General features: G+C 43.2%; 1 protein-coding gene across 1 annotated transcript in view; it reads left to right on the top strand.

Annotated features, from left to right (window-relative positions):
• The window catches only part of LOC104473223 (tropomodulin-2), a 37,884-nt gene extending 21,798 nt beyond the window's left edge, over window positions 1–16,086 (top strand). The window contains exons 4-10 of the mRNA XM_086757442.1: window positions 3,875–3,997; window positions 5,971–6,057; window positions 8,707–8,837; window positions 9,462–9,569; window positions 9,811–9,954; window positions 10,286–10,430; window positions 12,521–16,086. Coding sequence (XP_086613568.1) covers window positions 3,875–3,997; window positions 5,971–6,057; window positions 8,707–8,837; window positions 9,462–9,569; window positions 9,811–9,954; window positions 10,286–10,430; window positions 12,521–12,555 — 773 coding nt within the window. The 3' untranslated portion in view covers window positions 12,556–16,086. The remainder of the gene's footprint in view (window positions 1–3,874; window positions 3,998–5,970; window positions 6,058–8,706; window positions 8,838–9,461; window positions 9,570–9,810; window positions 9,955–10,285; window positions 10,431–12,520) is intronic.
• Window positions 16,087–18,160: the final 2,074 nt, after the last annotated feature.

Here is an 18,160-nt window from a genome sequence, read left to right as displayed (position 1 = left end):
ACTTTGTCTTTCTCCATAACTTTCTGTCCAGTTTTGTACTCAGAAATTATTTAGCCTTAGTACAAATATCTTTAAGGTAAATAATAATTCGAATCCTGCATCAGTGTCAGAAGTCTCCATTAAATTTTTTTTCTGAGCCTTTTCAGTGACCTTGGTCATGGAAGCTGACAGTGTAGAAATTGCTGTAGACAAACTTGTATGAAAGAGTTAAATGAATTGGGTAATATCTACATGAAAATGATACTTTGGACCATAATGGGAAAAAATTAAAGCACAGAAGGATGCCAGTGTTGAAAAACCAGAATCAAAGCGTCTGTAATTCAACACTAAATATCAGAACTGCATTTTTTAATGGTAACAAAGTAATATTACTGAGAGATATCTCAGAAGATAGAGATATTTCAGAAAGCCACAGGATTTACATCAAGTATTACATCTAGAGTGTACAAAGCTGTACAAATAAGAATTTAAAGTTGACAGTGGGCCAAAGCCACCTGCATCCAAAGGTCATCACAGCTGCATTACAATGGGATTAACTAAAGCCTGCTTAAGAAGTAGCTGGTAGGGACAAGGTGAGGGGAAGCACTCCGCAGTGGACAGCAGAACACGGCAACTCACAGGATTATCAGAGCAATGACGCTGTCTGTTGCTCTTGTGCTCACCAACAGGGAGGGGCTGGTGGGGGATGTGAAACTAAAGGACAGCCTTGGCTGCAGCGACCATGACATGGTGGAGTTCAAGATCCACGGGGCAGCAAGGAAAATACATGGCAAGCTCTCTGCCCTAGACTTCAGGAAGGCGGACTTCGGCCTCTTCAGGGACCTGATGGGCCAAGTGCCATGGGAGGCGGCCCTGGAGGGAAGAGGGGCCCAGGAAAGTTGTTCTATATTCAAGGAGCACCTCCTCCAAGCTCAGCAGAGGTGCATCCCGATGAAAAACAAGTCGGGCAAAAAGGCCAGGAGGCCGGCGTGGATGAGCAAGGAGCTCCTGGACCAACTGAAAGTGAAAAAGGAAGCCTATAGAGGGTGGAAGTGGGGACAGGTAGCCTGGGAGGACTACAAAGAGGCTGTGCGAGTGCCCAGGGATAAGGTAAGGAAGGCCAAAGCCCTGGCAGAACTGAATCTGGCCAGGGATATAAAATGCAACAAGAAGAGCTTTTATAGGTACGTAGGGGACAAAAGAAAGTCCAGGGTAAATGTAGGCCCCCTCCAGAAGGGAACTGGTGTCCTGGTTACCCAGGACATGGAGAAGGCTGAGGTTCTCAATGACTTTTTTGCCTCAGTCTTCACCGACAAGAGTTCCTGTCCCATCACCCAAGCTGTAGAAGGTGCAAGCAGGGACTGCGAGAATGAAGAACTGCCCATTGTACTCGAAGAGCAGGTTCGGGATCATCTGAGGAACCTAAAGGTGCACAAGTCCATGGGACCTGATGGGTCCCATCCGCGGGTCCTGAGGGAACTGGCGGATGAAGTTGCCAAGCCACTGGCTATCGTATTTGAGAAGTCGTGGCGGTCTGGTGAGGTCCCCGATGACTGGAAGAGAGGGAACATAACCCCAATTTTTAAAAAGGGGAATAAGGAAGACCCAGGTAACTACAGGCCAGTCAGCCTCACCTCTGTGCCTGGCAAGGTCATGGAGCAGATTCTCCTGGAAACCATGCTAAGGCACATGGAGAGCAAGGAGGTGGTTGGTGACAGCCAACATGGCTTCACCAAGGGCAGATCATGCCTGACCAATTTGGTGGCCTTCTATGACGGGGTGACGGCATCGGTGGACAAGGGATGAGCAACTGACATCATCTACCTGGACTTGTGCAAAGCTTTTGACACTGTCCCGCATGACATCCTTCTCTCTAAACTAGAGAGACATGGGTTTGATGGACGGACCACTCGGTGGATAAGGAGTTGGCTGGATGGCCGCACTCAGAGAGTGGTGGTCAACGGCTCAATGTCCATGTGGAGACCGGTCATGAGTGGCGTCCCTCAGGGGTCCGTGCTGGGCCCGGCCCTGTTCAACATCTTTGTCGCCCACATGGACAGTGGGATAGAGTGCACCCTCAGCAAGTTCGCCGACGACACCAAGTTGTGTGGTGCCGTCGACACGCTGGAAGGGAGGGATGCCATCCACAGGGACCTTGACAGGCTGGAGAGGTGGGCCCGTGCCAACCTCATGAAGTTCAACCAGGCCAAGTGCAAGGTCCTGCACCTGGGTCATGGCAATCCCAGGCACAAATCCAGGCTGGGCGGGGAATGGATTGAGAGCAGCCCTGAGGAGAAGGACTTGGGAGTGCTGGTGGATGAGAAGCTTAACATGAGCAGGCAATGCGCCCTTGCGGCCCAGAAGGCCAACCGCATCCTGGGCTGCATCAAGAGGAGCGTGGCCAGCAGGTCGAGGGAGGTGATTCTCCCCCTCTACTCTGCCCTGGTGAGACCCCACCTGGAGTACTGTGTCCAGTTCTGGAGCCCCCAACACAAGAAGGACATGGACCAGTTGGAGAAGGTCCAGAGGAGGGCCACGAAGATGATAAGAGGGCTGGAGCACCTCTCTTATGAGGACAGGCTGAGAGAGTTGGGGCTGTTCAGCCTGGAGAAGAGGAGGCTCTGGGGAGACCTGATAGCGGTCTTCCAGTACCTCAAGGGGGCCTACAAGAAAGATGGGGAAAGGCTGTTTAGTAGGGCCTGTTGCAATAGGACGAGAGGTAATGGTTTTAAAATAGAGGGGGGTAGATTTAGATTAGAAATTAGGAAAAAATTTTTTACGATGCGAGTTATAGAACAGTGGAACAGGTTGCCCAGAAAGGTGGTGGAGGCCCCATCCCTGGAAACGTTCAAGGCCAGGCTGGATGAGGCTCTGAGCAACCTGATCTAGTTGGGGATGTCCCTGCTCCTTGCAGGGGGGTTGGACTAGATGACCTTTGAAGGTCCCTTCCAACCCTAACCATTCTATGATTCTATGTGGCATCACCTAATGTAGTACTGACTGTACGGGTTTGGTACGAGATAGTGCTGAGTGGGGGAAAAGCCCCAGGCCTCCTGTGACTAAAGTGCAGCCCCACTCTGAGATAGAGGGCTTGGCTCCAAGCATTTGCAGCTACATCACCACACTATTTTAAAGTTAACTATAATAGCAGGCTGAAGGAGTATTCTGACTTCTTGTGTTGTTTCTGGATTTATGATACAGTTTTCTCATTTCAGCAGAAGGGCTGATGATCTCAGTCCTGGGGGAATATCCCATGGAAGCACACACCTGCTAATCCCACCGTGACAGCAGTGTACAAGCAGAAACAAATAGGTCAGGAGTCTGTCTTGGGGAACATGCAGTGCAGTTCAGCCTTTTCAGGCCTGCACAGATGATCAGGAAAAGGCTATTTATGTGACTGATCAGCAGGAGACACAGAAGGTCAATACCGATGGAGAGGCTGGGAATGAAACTGAGTTACTGAAAGAGAACAGGTTTGCTGAGCTTTCAGGCTCTTGTATGGAATTTGGTAAACTGAAGGGTTCTTGCAGTAGGATGGCTTTAACTGTTTCTGATGCTTCATTTAAATGTAAGGATGAAATTTCTGCAAGCTTTTTGTGTAGACCTGATTCTGCCTAGTTAAGGCCACAGGAACTTCAGGAAAATCCTAGTTGTGATTGCTCCTGGGGAAGCTTCCATATTACCGATCACCAACACAGAAGTGTGCACCTTTTATTTTTAGACTCTTATTAAGCTCCTGGTATGGAGTATAGCATTAAGTAAGAAAGAGGAAAACATGCACTTGATGTATTTCCAAGTAGTTCCACTGACACAGACCTATTCCCCCACTGCCAGGAAGCAGAGGAGTTGTTCCAATAAACCATTACTCACTCTGGCTTTTTTTTTCTTCTTGTAGGAAAAATATTTATCCCTAAAGAAAAGCCCATAGATACCCATACAGAAGAGAAAGTGACCCTGGATCCAGAACTAGAAGAAGCCCTGGCCAGCGCTTCAGATACAGAGCTCTATGACCTTGCAGGTTAGATAATCCATAGGTATGATCCCCCTGCACCTCCAGTTCTCTGCCCAGACCTGCCACCAGGAGTGTCTCGTGATCATCTTTCAAGTACCTGCTCTTTCACTATACAGATGGGTGGCCAATCTGCGGGCCACACGTTGCCCATGAGGACTTCAAGCATGATTCACTAGCTGCTGTATTTTAGACTTCTCTCATCTACTTATAATTGATGTGGCAGGCAAGGGGAGAAGAACCAGTTAACATGATTTGGGGGAAGGAAGGGTAGATGGTAGACTGCAGGCTGGGGTGTTTGCATGGTAGTGGAGAACACTGATCTTACTGCATCCAAACTGTTTGTAGCACACTGTTGCTGCCTCCTCTCAACTCTGACATCCCAAATGGCAGGATGAACTTGTTAAAGGATGTAAGGGATGAAGATCCGGCATCCATGAGGAAATTTGGAATCTTACCCCTCAAATCAGAAAACTGGTTGCCTGGCTGTCTTCACCACTTTTAATTCTTTTCCTTTAATCCAGAGTATAACCTCATGTTCTAGAGTGTGCACAAAGGAAATAACTTTGAAGTGTATCCACTTGCATAAATAACATTTGAACCTACAGTAAAATAAACGACAATCTGTAGTTCTTCAGCTGCCTGTGACTTTCAAGGAGTTTCTATCATGGGTATATCATATGTTTATGCTAGTAAAAGATCATCTGAATTCCTAATTTGGGAAGAAACAAACCAACCAGGGCTGGTGAGATGTTAATGGGTCATCCTAAGACCCTGCTCAACCTAGTGTTGAGCCTTCCCTGTGGAACCATTGACATCTCCTGCCTTTTCCACTCAGTTCAGAGTGGATCCTCTCCTTCCCTGGGCTCTGTGAGGTCCATGGTCTATCTTTTTGGGCCCCTAGTCCATACAAATATTTTGATGGGAGAATGTCAACTCTATTGACTTTTTTTTTGTTTTTATTAGGAAAATCTAAATGAAATATTTCAGCATATTAGATTAATCTGAAGCTAGATTAGATCAACATTAAACTCAAAACTCTTGTAGATACTATATTGTCCTATTGAAGTGTGCACAGATTATCTTCAGTGCTTCTTGGCTACACCACTCATTTCTGGATGCATTAGTCTTGGCTCTGAGTGAAATGTGGTGTATTATAGGAATCACAGGATTATAATGCAGCTGGCACTTCTCAGGAAGTTCATGGAATGAAGTTCCAAGTTTTGCTCAGCTCTGGTCGGTGTCCAGCCTTTCATGACAGAATTTGTAGGTATTGAAGTCTAATGAAAACCAGCAAGTAGCACATCTACTGCTGAGAGTTCTGAAAATAGTCTGTAACAGCAACTGAAGAGTCATTTTCTTACAGAACAAAGACTATTTTCCATAAGAAGAAATTGATGATGAAAGTAAAAAAACACATTAAGTTAATAAACTTGTATTTCATGCCTGATCCTACAGAAGAAAGTCCAAGTAGATAATTTATGGGAGAAGGATTGGCTAATTCTTCTCGGATATGCCAAACAATACAACAAGGAGCAATAAGAGGTTCAGGTTGTATATTAGGGGAGGGGAAATCATTAGGAGCATAGCACTAAAACAAGTTACCTAAAGACACTGTGGGATTTCCATCCCTGGATGTTTTCAGGATCCAGCTAGACAAAGCCATGGCTGACCTGGATAATGTTGGCAACTCCTTTTTGAGGGGGAGGCTGGACAAGATGACCCGCAGCGGTTCCTTCCAGCTGGCATTTCTGTGATATGCATACTACATGGAGTCAGTTGTTCAAAAACTTATATTAAAAATGTCTGTATCTCCAGTACTCAGACCCCCTACAAGCAAGCACGACTCAGAATTAACATTTAATAAAGGTGGTTTTGTTTGGGGAACTAAACTACAACTTGTAGCAGATATTTTTCTGCAGTCTTTGTTCCTGACATTAACATTGTATTCACATTGTATTGCTGGTATTTACACATTTTAGCTGTTCTTGGAGTGCACAACATGGTCAACAACCCAAAATTTGATGAAGGAGGAGCCCGCAGTAAGGATGGAAAAGGAACCGTGAGAAGTAAGCAAGCAGATTTCTCTGTTGAAATGTCATTTTTAGAGACTTGTACACCTACAGGTTGGGTGTATTGGTCTAATTTGGTGTAATGTAACTGGACCTTACCTTGATTGATCTAATTATTCATGAGGGGAAGCTCTTTAAAGTAAATACAATCTTAAAATTCATTATCTATAATGACAACAGTACTATGCAAATAAATCATTCCTAAGGAGCTTTGTTTTCCTAGAGAGCGATCTCTGGCTCTGCAGAGGTGCTTGAAAGGATGGGAGCATTTAAGAAGCCAAGACATATATATTTTCCTTCCAGTTCAGTTTAGGCAGCGGACAGAAAACAGTGAGCTGCAGCTAAGAGGTGGCCACAGAGCAGGTCAGACCATCTCGTCCCGATGGCAGAATCCCTGCCAGAGGCACATCTGTGACCGGAGTCAAGCTGTGTTCACAGGGAGGCGCAGACTGCATGGATGTGTTCCTGCCCCTGCTGCTCTCTCTGATCTGCCACCTCCACCTTAGTCCTGTGGCAGTGTGTTTAAACGTTGTCTGTTATATGGTTCCTTAGGTACACGAGAAGCAGAATCATTCAGGAAATCCCCTAGCAGAAACAGCTGTAGTTACGTACACAAACCCAGAAATGCTTGCAGCAAACAAACAGACCTTTGGTGAATCAGGTCTTAGTGCAGCAACTGACAGGAGGCTGGATGGGGGGAGAAATGGGTGCCTCTGAATTAAAAGTTTTTCTTGAGAGCTGCCAAGCCTCAATCCAGAGCTCACCGCCTCCGAGCTCCGGGATATCAAGTGGGCTAAACTTTGCTTTTTAAGACAAAATTGTGGAATGCTCTTTTTTAGAGAAACAGTAGTCAAAAATGTTTTCTTCTTGCAAGGCCATGAGAACAGCAGTTATCTTTACCAAGGACTTTCATTTCCATCTTCCTTTACTAAAGAGGAGGTGGGAAAGTAGACAGGACATCGTGTCACTTCATTTTTCTCAGGATTAAGACTGCTCTGCAAGCCTCTCCAGTGGGGCCCTGTGCAAGCTGCCATCTATCTCATAACAGGCAACTGCATGCATTACTAATCCACATAGATTTCAGATTATTTTTGTTGTACTCAGTCAAAATGTCAGCTATGTGAGTCAGCTAAACTATGCTCCAATCACAGACTTAAGACCCAGAAAATCACCGTCACATCACTTTGTTCTTTGGTCCAAAAGCAATACCTTTCCTTAGCCAAGGGAAATGCTTCATTAAGAGGGAGACATCTCAAAAGCTGCCCATCAACGTGGCAAAACAGCACAGTTATTAAAGAAACAAGATAAAACTCATGGGAAGCATGAAGTAGGAAGTGAAAAATACTGCTAACTCTAGACTGAGTATGCTGTGCTGTCTAACCTTACCAGGGTGTAAGCACCTCTGTAGCTCCCAGCTTGGCAGGGTGTTGCCACAAGTGCAAAACATGCTTTGCTGGTTTTTGTTTACTTTCCATCCTTGCGTCTAAGAGGGGGTGAATTGTCTATATGCGTTTTACCAGTACTTTTCAATTTCCTACTCCCTAGAAAGGGTGGAGTGTTATTCAGGCATATGTGAGGTCACTCAGGGAATTAGTAATAAAAGAAAAAAAAAAAAAGAGTTCAGGGTAAAAGACAGCAGAGTGAAAACCAGCTCAAGGTTTGTGTATGACTTCATCTTTACTAAGAGTATGAGTTTGAAAAAATATTTTTCTTTTGGCCCATGATGTGGCATGAACTTTACCCGTTGCACTGAGCAGAAATGTGTAGCACACTGAGACTTGAGCACAAGTCTTCAAAATAACTGTCTGCAACATGAAAGGGCTTAAACATCTTGTGGTCAGTAACGTATTCCTTTCTTGCCTCTAGTGGCTTGGGTGGTCAGGGCTTATAAACTAATCTCCACAACTATTAGCGTGGGAATTAGAAGTACTAATTGTGTTCTAAGCTATGATTTTTATGCATGTCTAAGAATATTTATAGCTTGTAGCTGCCAACATTAAAAACTGTCTCTCTTGGGAACATGAATACTCAAAGATTTCATAAATCTTGGTGCTGGCATACAGACTTGCTTTTCATGGTTTGATAGCTTTATTATTAAGAAAGTGCAGATGTTGCAGTTTTACAAGGGCTAATTGAATTTATAGTAAGGCGGGTAGCATCAGCTTAGAGGAGGAAACTGAGGGGCCTCCTGATCATGTTCCTTCACGTTAGCAGCATCTATACATAGGTGCAGTGACATTTTCTCACAGATGTAATGGGCAAGTTCTGAGCACATCTCCCTTTACAGGTGTTAGACAAAGAACAAAGCAGCTCTTGCAGTATATTGCATCCTATACAAGAGTCTTTAAAGCTGCTTTGGCTCAAATTAATTGTACTGGGACTTCTGTACAGAAAGGAGGAATTTCCCCATGAGGATACTGCCCAGCCGCTGCGACCGCAGCCTCCAGTGACATGCTTCTGGGGCACAGAAGGTGCAAAGGGCATGGCAACGATAACAGGGCTAATTCTCCTGTTTCCAAGCTTTGTGGTTCATATAAACCCTCTCTTGAATGCTACAGTACAAACCTAAATGGAAAGTGAAAAGCCAGATTGTTACTGATGATGCCTGTTCCTCACATCAATATTTAACGAGACCTTGTGTTGCAGATGTGGTGAAAGGTGAAAAGGTCAAGCCCATCTTTGAGGAACCACCTAACCCGACCAACGTGGAAGCAAGTTTACAAAGGATAAAAGCAAATGATCCTAGTCTCACAGAAATTAATCTCAACAACATAAAGGTAGATGCTCTGGTTTCATTTATATCATCATAGGAAAGTTTATTCCAGTATTTCCAAAGCCCTTGCCTTTTATTTTCAAATTTTGTCTCTCTCTACTGTTCAGGAAAAGCAGGACACAGAGGAGAAGGGTGTGGAGGGAACTGTTGTAGAGGTCCAAGGTCATCAATGCCTGATATTGAATTAGATGCCAAATAAAAGCCCAAGGGGTGACTCCCTCTGGCTGCCTTTAGCAGATTTTAAAGGAAGATATCTCATGGGCACTAGGTCATCATCACCAGCCAAATTCAATTAGCCCACACATGCAAATGGAGGAGGAGCTGGCATGCGGAGACTGAACAGCAGCCAGCAAAATAGGAAAGCAGCTCAGAGATCGGTCACGTGCCTGCGTTGGCCTGACCCAGTTAAAGCCAGTGCTGACACCGCATCCTAGTGCAGGCCTCCACAGGTCTCTGAAGGCCACTAAAGCAGAAGACACTTTGTCCATTCTGAGACACTCCTAAAAGCATCAGGGATGTTTAAATTGTGTAGACTGAGGCTATTAATCAATCAGTTTGATAATAATTAAAATCAATGTCTAGTGATGTGACTGGCTTTCCTAATTACTGGATTTATCTTTTAATGTAGAATATTCCTATTCCAACACTGAAAGAATTTGCAAAAGCTTTGGAAAGCAACACGCATGTGAAGACATTCAGCCTCGCAGCTACTCGAAGCAATGACCCTGTAGCTATTGTAAGTTTAAACACCGCATGGAAAAAAAACACTACAATTTTTACATAAGTCTATGTCTGCTTTGGGATGCAGTCTTCATTTTCTCTCACAGAATTTCCCTGTGACTATTCTCACCTATCTCTATGTTCTTCTAAGCCTATTTATTTTTCTTTGTAGGTACTAAGCTATGTTTTGCAGATTCCCTGTTACTCCCTGAAACTTTCAAGATGTTATCTCATATTCCCCCTTTTTGACCCCTCAGGCATTTGCAGATATGTTGAAAGTGAACAAAACACTGAAGAGTCTGAATGTAGAATCCAACTTCATCACTGGGACGGGTATTTTGGCACTGATTGATGCACTGAAAGAGAATGAATCCCTGACAGAGATTAAAATTGACAACCAGGTAAAGCGAGAGCATTGAGTGAGTCCACTTTTGTTTCCCTTCTATATGGATTCCCAGAGGGTTCTCCTAGAGAGCTCTGGCAAAGCCACGGCAGCCTCTGTGGCTCGGTCGTTCTGCAGCTCATGTCCCATGCTCATGCAGCCAAACAGTGGAAAATTTCTAAATAAAACTGGTTGAAGCCAAATATAAAACCCAGAGCAAAATCTCCAGGGACAGGATTATCTTTGTAGTTTGCAGCACAGTACTGAAATATAACCAGTTCTTTCTCATATGAAAAAAAATACATTTTCTTTTCTTTTCTTTTGGGGACATTTCACCACATCACCAACAGAGGCAGCAGCTAGGGACAGCTGTGGAGATGGAGATTGCCAAGATGCTGGAGGAGAACTCCAAGATTCTCAAGTTTGGATACCAGTTCACAAAGCAAGGTCCAAGAACCAGAGTAGCAGCAGCTATCACTAAAAACAACGATCTGGGTAAGATGCTACTACATCTACTGATCATTTGTTTATGTGAGCCAAGCCCTGAGCTTCCTAGACACAACTCTTCCTGTCTGTACATAAGATTAAATTTAAACTCTGCAGCATTCAATCTGCTTTATGTGAGGGGCGATACATAGCTCCACAGTCTCCAGAGCAGGCAACAGCAAAGATCTTACTGTGATTAGGAGCCACTGTTCTCCTCCTTCTCCCACTCCTTCTGCAAAGGGGAGTTACTTTAGTCTTTTCCATGGAGCACCCTGGATTTCCAGCTGCCCTGTCAGCTGTTCTGGCCAGTAAGTAGGGAACCAAACCCATCCTGTTTGTTCAGTGAACACAGAAGTTCTCACTTCTTTGCCCTACCTATGACAGACGAAGCCTGCCCAACCAAGAGAACAAAACAACTTTCCTGCCTGCATGACCAAGCACAGGCAAAGACAATAAAGCTTTGCAAGTCGTACCCGAGTGTGACATGCTCTGCCCTGTGTGCTCAATAGACAGAATAAGGAGATGACTAGGCAGGAATGGTTTACAGTAAGAAGGAAAAAAAAAATTAACTGTGTTTTTCTACTTCAAAGTGGGGTGTCACACCATGATGCCTTTGCTGGCTTCAGCTCTGATTTCTCTCTCTGAGAACCAAGATAAAAGTTGAGCTAGAACCTATTTCTTTCACACATTTATTGTTTTACAGTTTCAATTTTTAGCAGTACCTAAGCATTCCAATGATAGACTATTGGTCCTGAAGGTGTTAGTGTCTCAGAATGGCATTTGAAATATCCCACCAACAAAGAGAGAAAGACCTTTCTTTCCACTATTCAACAGTTGCCCGTAGACATATGTCCTGTACCTAATCTTAATTTTCCTGCTTTTGTATTGTATGGTTTTGTTCAAGATTTAGTAGGACAGAATACCTAAAAGAACTCAATAAAATAAAATAAATGAAGTCACAAAACACTGAAAGTAGACACAAATGACTGATGTTACACTGTAGGCTTTGGAATAATACAGTCTACTAAGAAAGCACTATGCAATAAACCTCCTGATAGTAAAGTAATGGGATGTTTGTAGTAATATATTGTTGTTATTGACTTTCTGTAGCGAAAAGCTGTCATTCATCCAGTTTTACTGCTTTTGTTCTGTACTTCAACAGTTCAATAACAGAAAGAGGACATGACAGTTTGATGTAACACCACATTTTGTATCACACGAACAGGAGAACCTCACTAATCTTATCTGGCCAAGTCAGAGAAGACTCCATACATTTTTATGAGGGTATGGAGTAGCAAATGCTGCCCAAGTAGACCTGCTCTCTACCAGCTGTAATATATCACAAGTGCTGTAAAAATTCAAATGGGGCTGCTTGTCAAAATAATCCTGCTCATAACAGAAAGCTGATCACCCTTTGCTTTGCTAAATGGCAGCTTTAGCCTACTTGGTTTCTAGGGAGAATCCAAAGTTAATTAACTTACTATCAGATGGTTGATGCAATCAGAGCATGTGAAGTTTAAACAGATAATTTAAGGTCCAATATGTTGTTTTCCTTGTTGCCTGATATCAGTACTTAATAGTATTTCAAACTATATAGGATTATCATATACACTATATCATACACTTGTGCAGTTACAAAAGTTATTAATTTTTGATGCCTAATGCTTAAATAATCCAGACCGCTGCCACACAGACTAGGACAGACCAGTATCAAGTTAGCTGGAACACAGTGGCTTTTAAAAGAACAATAAAACTGTAACAAAAATCTAAACAGAGCCATTGGGAGGAAGCACTGGAAATGGTGATTTCTTCATAATCTAAGATCTTTAGCTCAGAATCTTATTTTATAGAAAATATATTGATAGGAACACTTGGTGGAATTCTACAGTCTGTGATACAAAAAAGTGCAGTTTAGATAAATTGTTTTTAGCATTAAGATCTGTTAATTACAGCATTTAGGGACAGAATCTTGCTGAATATTTCTTAGAAGCTCCTTTCTTCCTATTCATGTTACTGGGAAGGGAGTGTATCAATGAGGAAAGTCCTTAGGCTCTGCAGAAAACAGTAATGACTGCTCTTTTCTTGTTTTATTGATCTAGTTCGTAAAAAGCGGGTGGAAGGAGAGCGCCAGTAGCCACGCCACAGAGGATGCAAGGCAAGATGGGACGCCAGCAACAACTGCAAATGTCAGAGTGTTCACTGGTCAGAAGGGAAAGCACTGGAAAACCATCACAATGGGAGTTGCTCATTTCTCTTAATGTCTCCTTTTAACCTTGAAAACACAGCCTGCTCACTTTTAGCTTCCATGGTAAATTTAATTTTATGAGAAAGGTTCATAGTTGGTTTGATTTTAATGAAAATTGTTTTTCAATATCTGAAGCCAATACGCAGAATCTTAACTGTGTTACTGAGCATAACGTGTAGTGACTGCAACCCTTATTTTAGACACTTTTTGATATGTTAAGATATGATCTTGTGTATGGAAAAGGGATTTTCTGCTGAAAATAGAAACTTTAGGGCCAAGTTCTGCAATGCCTTATGTTTGTGAATAATCCCTACGTATACGTATATAGTGCTGCCGAAGTGAATCCTGAAGGGCATGCTCTCAGGAGTAGAACTAGTAGTGCCAGGACAGGTTTGTAGGATGACACCCTCAGCCTCTCTCCTGCAGCAGGACCTGGGCAGCTGGAATCACAATGGAACAGTGCACTTCTGCCTTCTTGGGTCTCCACCCGCCCAGGTCCAAGTGCAGGACCACGCCTAGATGTATAAACATTGTCAAAGCCTACTTGTTTACATAAGCTTAGTTTAGGTGGATCATTTTGCGATGTTACACTGATATTTGTTATCCTTACTCCACATTGTAAAGTAATGTTAGTGCTGCCAATCCTATAGACTTTGAATGTTTTGGGTTTTTTTCTAGGCCAGCAGATTTTTATTTGCTACTAGAATGCACAGTTTATTGCTATTAATCTTAACAAGTATTCTGAGCAATATTTGTTTTGCTTCGAGCCATGTATTTGACTTTTTTTTTAGTTCTAGTATTTATGTACATTTGTTAGTATTATAGAACTGTTCTCAGGACCTTTTAGATGAAGATTAATTAAACAGTTAAATCCAGGAGAGCAGCTGTGCTACCAGGAAAACAAACAAACAAAAAAACAAAACAAACATTAAAAGGGTAGTTGTGACAGCTACATAACTTACATTTATAGGCTCCAGCTCAGGTTTGTCCCTGTATCACAAGGCATTTAGGTGTTCGTGTCAGTGCTTAGCTGAAGAAGGGCAGATTTAAGCATATGCACAGATGCTTTGCTAAATCACTCAGATGCTGGACATAATCTTAACCCAGTGAACCCTCGTGAAGCAGCAGCTAACCCCAGTTAGTAAGAATTCAGTCTGATGTTTCATTTTCTGTATTTTGTGGTCTAAAACTATTCTCTACCACTGTTTTATCACTGCCAACAGTTGTCTCTAACAGCCAGAGGTTCATTTTGGTTACATGTACATGTGCTGTAAGAGCTAAGGGAGAGGGGGGTGAGGTGTGTCACACCACCAGTGCTTTCAGAAAGCTGCAGAAATGCACCTGGGGCTATCGCCGCTACCTGGGTAACACTAGTCTCTCCTCCCAGAGCTCCTTCAGGACACCAGGGATCCAGGACACCATGGCTTCTTCACCCAGGTGACAGGACAGCACTGGGACAGGTCATGGTCCCAGTGTCCTCCAGAGCAGGGGGAAAGCTGGGAGCCACTGTGCAGCCAGGCATCCAGGGGGGTTAGAAACCAGGGGAGCCCCAGGAGCAGTCGGTCCATGTCTGACATACTTCCCTGAGTGATGTTTTCATGACCAGAGCTGGAGTTTGAGCTAACAGGATGAACCCCCTCCCTCCGTGCCTTTTATCATGGAAATGAGTAGGTCCAAGGCAACACACTTCCTGTTGGATACTGGTTTTCATACCAGGGTCCAGACTGAATAACGTACACTTAAATCCCATTTTAAAATGTTTGCTAATGTGGTCTGTTGTGCTGGAATCTAGAGTGCAGTATCCACAGTTTACTTCCCTGGAAAGCTCCCAGTCTTTACAATTACCATCTCTCCTTCCCTTCCTCTGAATAAGTCTGAAACATTTGCTTTGCAAGTAAAAAATATGACACACGGGGGAGTCTTGCTGAGATTTTCCCTGGATCCACGCAGGATTTGCTGTGAGAAACTTTGATATCCCATTAAAAAAAATGACAAGTTCTGTAACGCAGTCATAACTTTGCATGGGCTGAAATAAACAGTCCTTAAAACCATGCAGATTACTGGGGGGGGCGGGGAGTACTAGGTTTTGCAGCTTCAAGTCTCATGGGTAGGAAGAATCCTCATGCCCAGAACCAAAACCCAGAACTATGTTTGCTAACAAACTTCAGTGATTAAAAATCACACTGCCCCTATTTTTTTTTCCTTTAATCCAACTAAGGGAATCCCAACTATCCCAATTTTTTAAAATGTATTTTGTTGATTTTTTTTTTATTGGTTAGTTTTTTTTTTTTTTAAAGGGTGGTACGCATATGTGTTTAAGGGAAACAAGTGCAATCCATTTCTAGTCTTAATTGCCATTTAACGTGTTGGTATTTGCATGCAGCAGTTTTACAAGGATGGATTGTTCTGGCTGCTTCCTGATGTCTGCAGCATGTCATCCTGTGTAGCTTGCTCAGAGCCACACAAGTGGTTCCATAGTCAGGTGGCTCCGTTCATCTATAGTTTGCATCATGGATCAAGGTACCTGGCTGGGGATGGCCCTGTGGGCTCCCCGTCCCTTCACCTGCCATGCTCTTTGCACAGGCAGTGTTTCCTCTGAAGAGAGGATTCCTCAGGCACTGGAGAGTATCGTCGCACACACCAGCCCCACCATGCTCTAGCAGGCACTGCCTGGAGCTGGGCACCCCATGGCAGAGACCTGGGAGGTCTGACTGCTTCCAGCACATGTAAGGGCAACTCCTAATCCCTGGCCATTTTCTGCAGGCAGCTGCTGCCAGGGAGCTCGGTGACCAGGGACATCTCTGTCCTGTCTCTTCTGTGTGCTCCATGCATGGGCTTGGTTCTCACCTGGCCTTGAGCATCACAAATCAAACATTGCAATGATATAAAGATCTGTTCAATGGAACAACAGCACACAATGGTGATGCTTGAAGGCAGGTTTTCCTATTAATAGAGGATTATTTAACTGGTTAAAATTCTCTGCAACTAACACGAAGGGGGTCAGGATGTGACTAGTTATTTTAAATTCTACTTTCAAGCAACATCTTGCATGCTCAATGCTGAATGGGGAACAGGGACAGAAGAGTCCTTTTTTCTTAAGCAAACATTCAGGAGTAACTGTCTATTTTTGCACATTGCTTCTCATGTTGACAGCTTCAGTTTCGTTTGTATTTTTTATACAGTTTTTTTTTTCATGGAAAAGCTCAACTTTGTGTGTGTCCTAACATATATGTGAATTGTAGCGTGCACTAAGGACCGTATGTGTACACGTATAACTCTAGATGAAGATGTTATTTCTGGAACAAAAGTAATTGCATGCGCACAGTGTGGTGCATATTACTCAAGAGGAAGGGAATTACCACACTATGTAACAGTGACTCCCCAGCATTGTGGTTTTTCTAAATAAATCTTCATAAAGGATTTGGTTTTTGCAATTTCTCATGGTTTTGTGCCTTAAATCAAGCCTCCCTGCTGCTCTGACATCAGGTTAAGCAGCTTTCTCACTGTGGCTGTGTAGCTTTCACTCATCTGGATTATCTACCAGGTTTCACCGTCTCCTCCCCGCACTGGGCTGGTGCTTTGTGAATGATGGTTGGGTGCTCAGAACCAGGATTAGCAGCAGAGAAACCTGGATTCTCCTCCCAGGTTTAAAGCAAGTTCATCATACCTGTCCGTGCCCCAGCTTGCACACTTTAACATCACAAGATAGAAATAATAATTACCTGTCTCTCAACTCAGTGAACACGTGTGAAACTCTGAGCTTCTCAGAGCAAAATGCAGCAAGAGATGTACTTTTCTGTAAAGGAAGTAAATTGGAAATTAAAACCTCCCATTTTCAGAATGTGTCACTGTCTGAGATACTTTAGATCAGATTTCTGTGATGCACCTAGACATCTAAAGTGCACATGGTATTTTCAGGAGTTACTGGGTACTGGCTCTCACCAGCTGCAGCTGAAGTTTGGATACATAAGATACATAGGTTCCTGTCCTCAGACAGCTACACACCATAAGAATCTGGCCCAAGCACTCAACCTCCTTTTGGGAACATACATGCTTGTGAAAGTTATGCTCCATATGCCAAGACTAGACTGTATTACTAGTGTTCTTTTGTTTTTTATATATACCGTGGCTCACACTGAAAAGTGAAGAAAACTGAAAAGCAGGACCCTTATCCTACAATGCTAAATATTTATCTGTTTTCTATTTTTACAGCTCTGAAATTATGTGACAAAGCAATAATAGATCTCTGGAGGCTGCTGTTCTTTGAAGTGAAAAATGAGAGCAATTTATAAGTAGTGCTGCCATTGGAGCATTGTGAAATTTAGAATGTGATTCAATTGTGTGCAGTTGTATGTATAAAATCACTGTTGTCTGATCAGGATCTTGCATCCAAAACCTAGCAGAAGCACTGTATCAAATTATCCCTCCTCAGCTAGCTTCTACTCAGGAAGTCTGCAAAATCAGCTTTCCACAAGCACCAGGTAGAGACACACATATTTCCTGCCCTCTATTCTCTGCACAGTGTCTCAGCACTTTTCCATATGGCACCTCATTAGAATTTGACACCGAAAACATCCGCTGATTTCTTCTAGGATATACACAGCTCTAAGCTTCAGAGGATTCAAGCACATTGTAGGGTGCCTAAAGGCATAGACTGAGTTAGTGAAATGGGTAAGCTGACCCTTAGAATCTATGCTGGACATTAAAACACCCTGCCAACTACACATAACTACATATGCATAAGGACAGTTAAAGAAGCCTCAGAACATCTCCCCACAAACAACGTGCTTGCTGCAATCCCAGGGACGTTCACAGTTTACCCACAGAGAAACATATCATCTTCCCCATCCATGTAATGACCACCTTTACTTATGTCAATACTTTAACTCTGAAATCTCACAGTATCCTTCTACTTTTCCTCTCTTGCATGCCAAGAAATGGATGGGAGACTTCAAGAAACTGAGGAAATCTCACAGTGAAAGAAGAGGAGGTATCTGTGTCCCAATATGTGGTTCTACCGGGATTTGCAGGGCCTAACATCAGAGGGAGTGCTCATGGGAACTATGCAGCAAAACTCCCAGATCTTCAGTCGTAAGGGAACCAGAATACAGCTGCAGAGAGTCTTGTGAGGTCATGTGCTCCATTTTCTATCTTCAAGATAGGGTTGTATTTCTACATACTTCATAGATTTGCAAAAAGACTGGTTGTGGTCCTGCATCTCTTTCATTACAGGGGTTATGTTGAAGTTCCTTAGGATTTTGACTATGAATGCAACATATGCCAAGGAACACAGATAATATATGCCACCTTCTCACACTGAACCTTTATTTTAGGAATCAGCTTCTTGTCTTGCTCCTGTTTCTTTTCAGAACAAAAATATCATGTACAAACAGATGAAAAATAACTCAGTTGAAAAAAAGAGGATCGACACTGTTCTTGCAGCCTCTGAGCATGCATCATCATATCTTTTTGTGTTCCAATCTGTTGGCTCCTC

This window comes from Chlamydotis macqueenii, chromosome 12, assembly GCF_036417535.1.
Source record: "Chlamydotis macqueenii isolate bChlMac1 chromosome 12, bChlMac1.mat, whole genome shotgun sequence".
Taxonomy (NCBI): Eukaryota; Metazoa; Chordata; class Aves; order Otidiformes; family Otididae; genus Chlamydotis; species Chlamydotis macqueenii.
The sequence above is the reverse complement of the archived record's forward strand: the minus strand, read 5'-3'. Positions and strand labels throughout refer to the sequence as shown.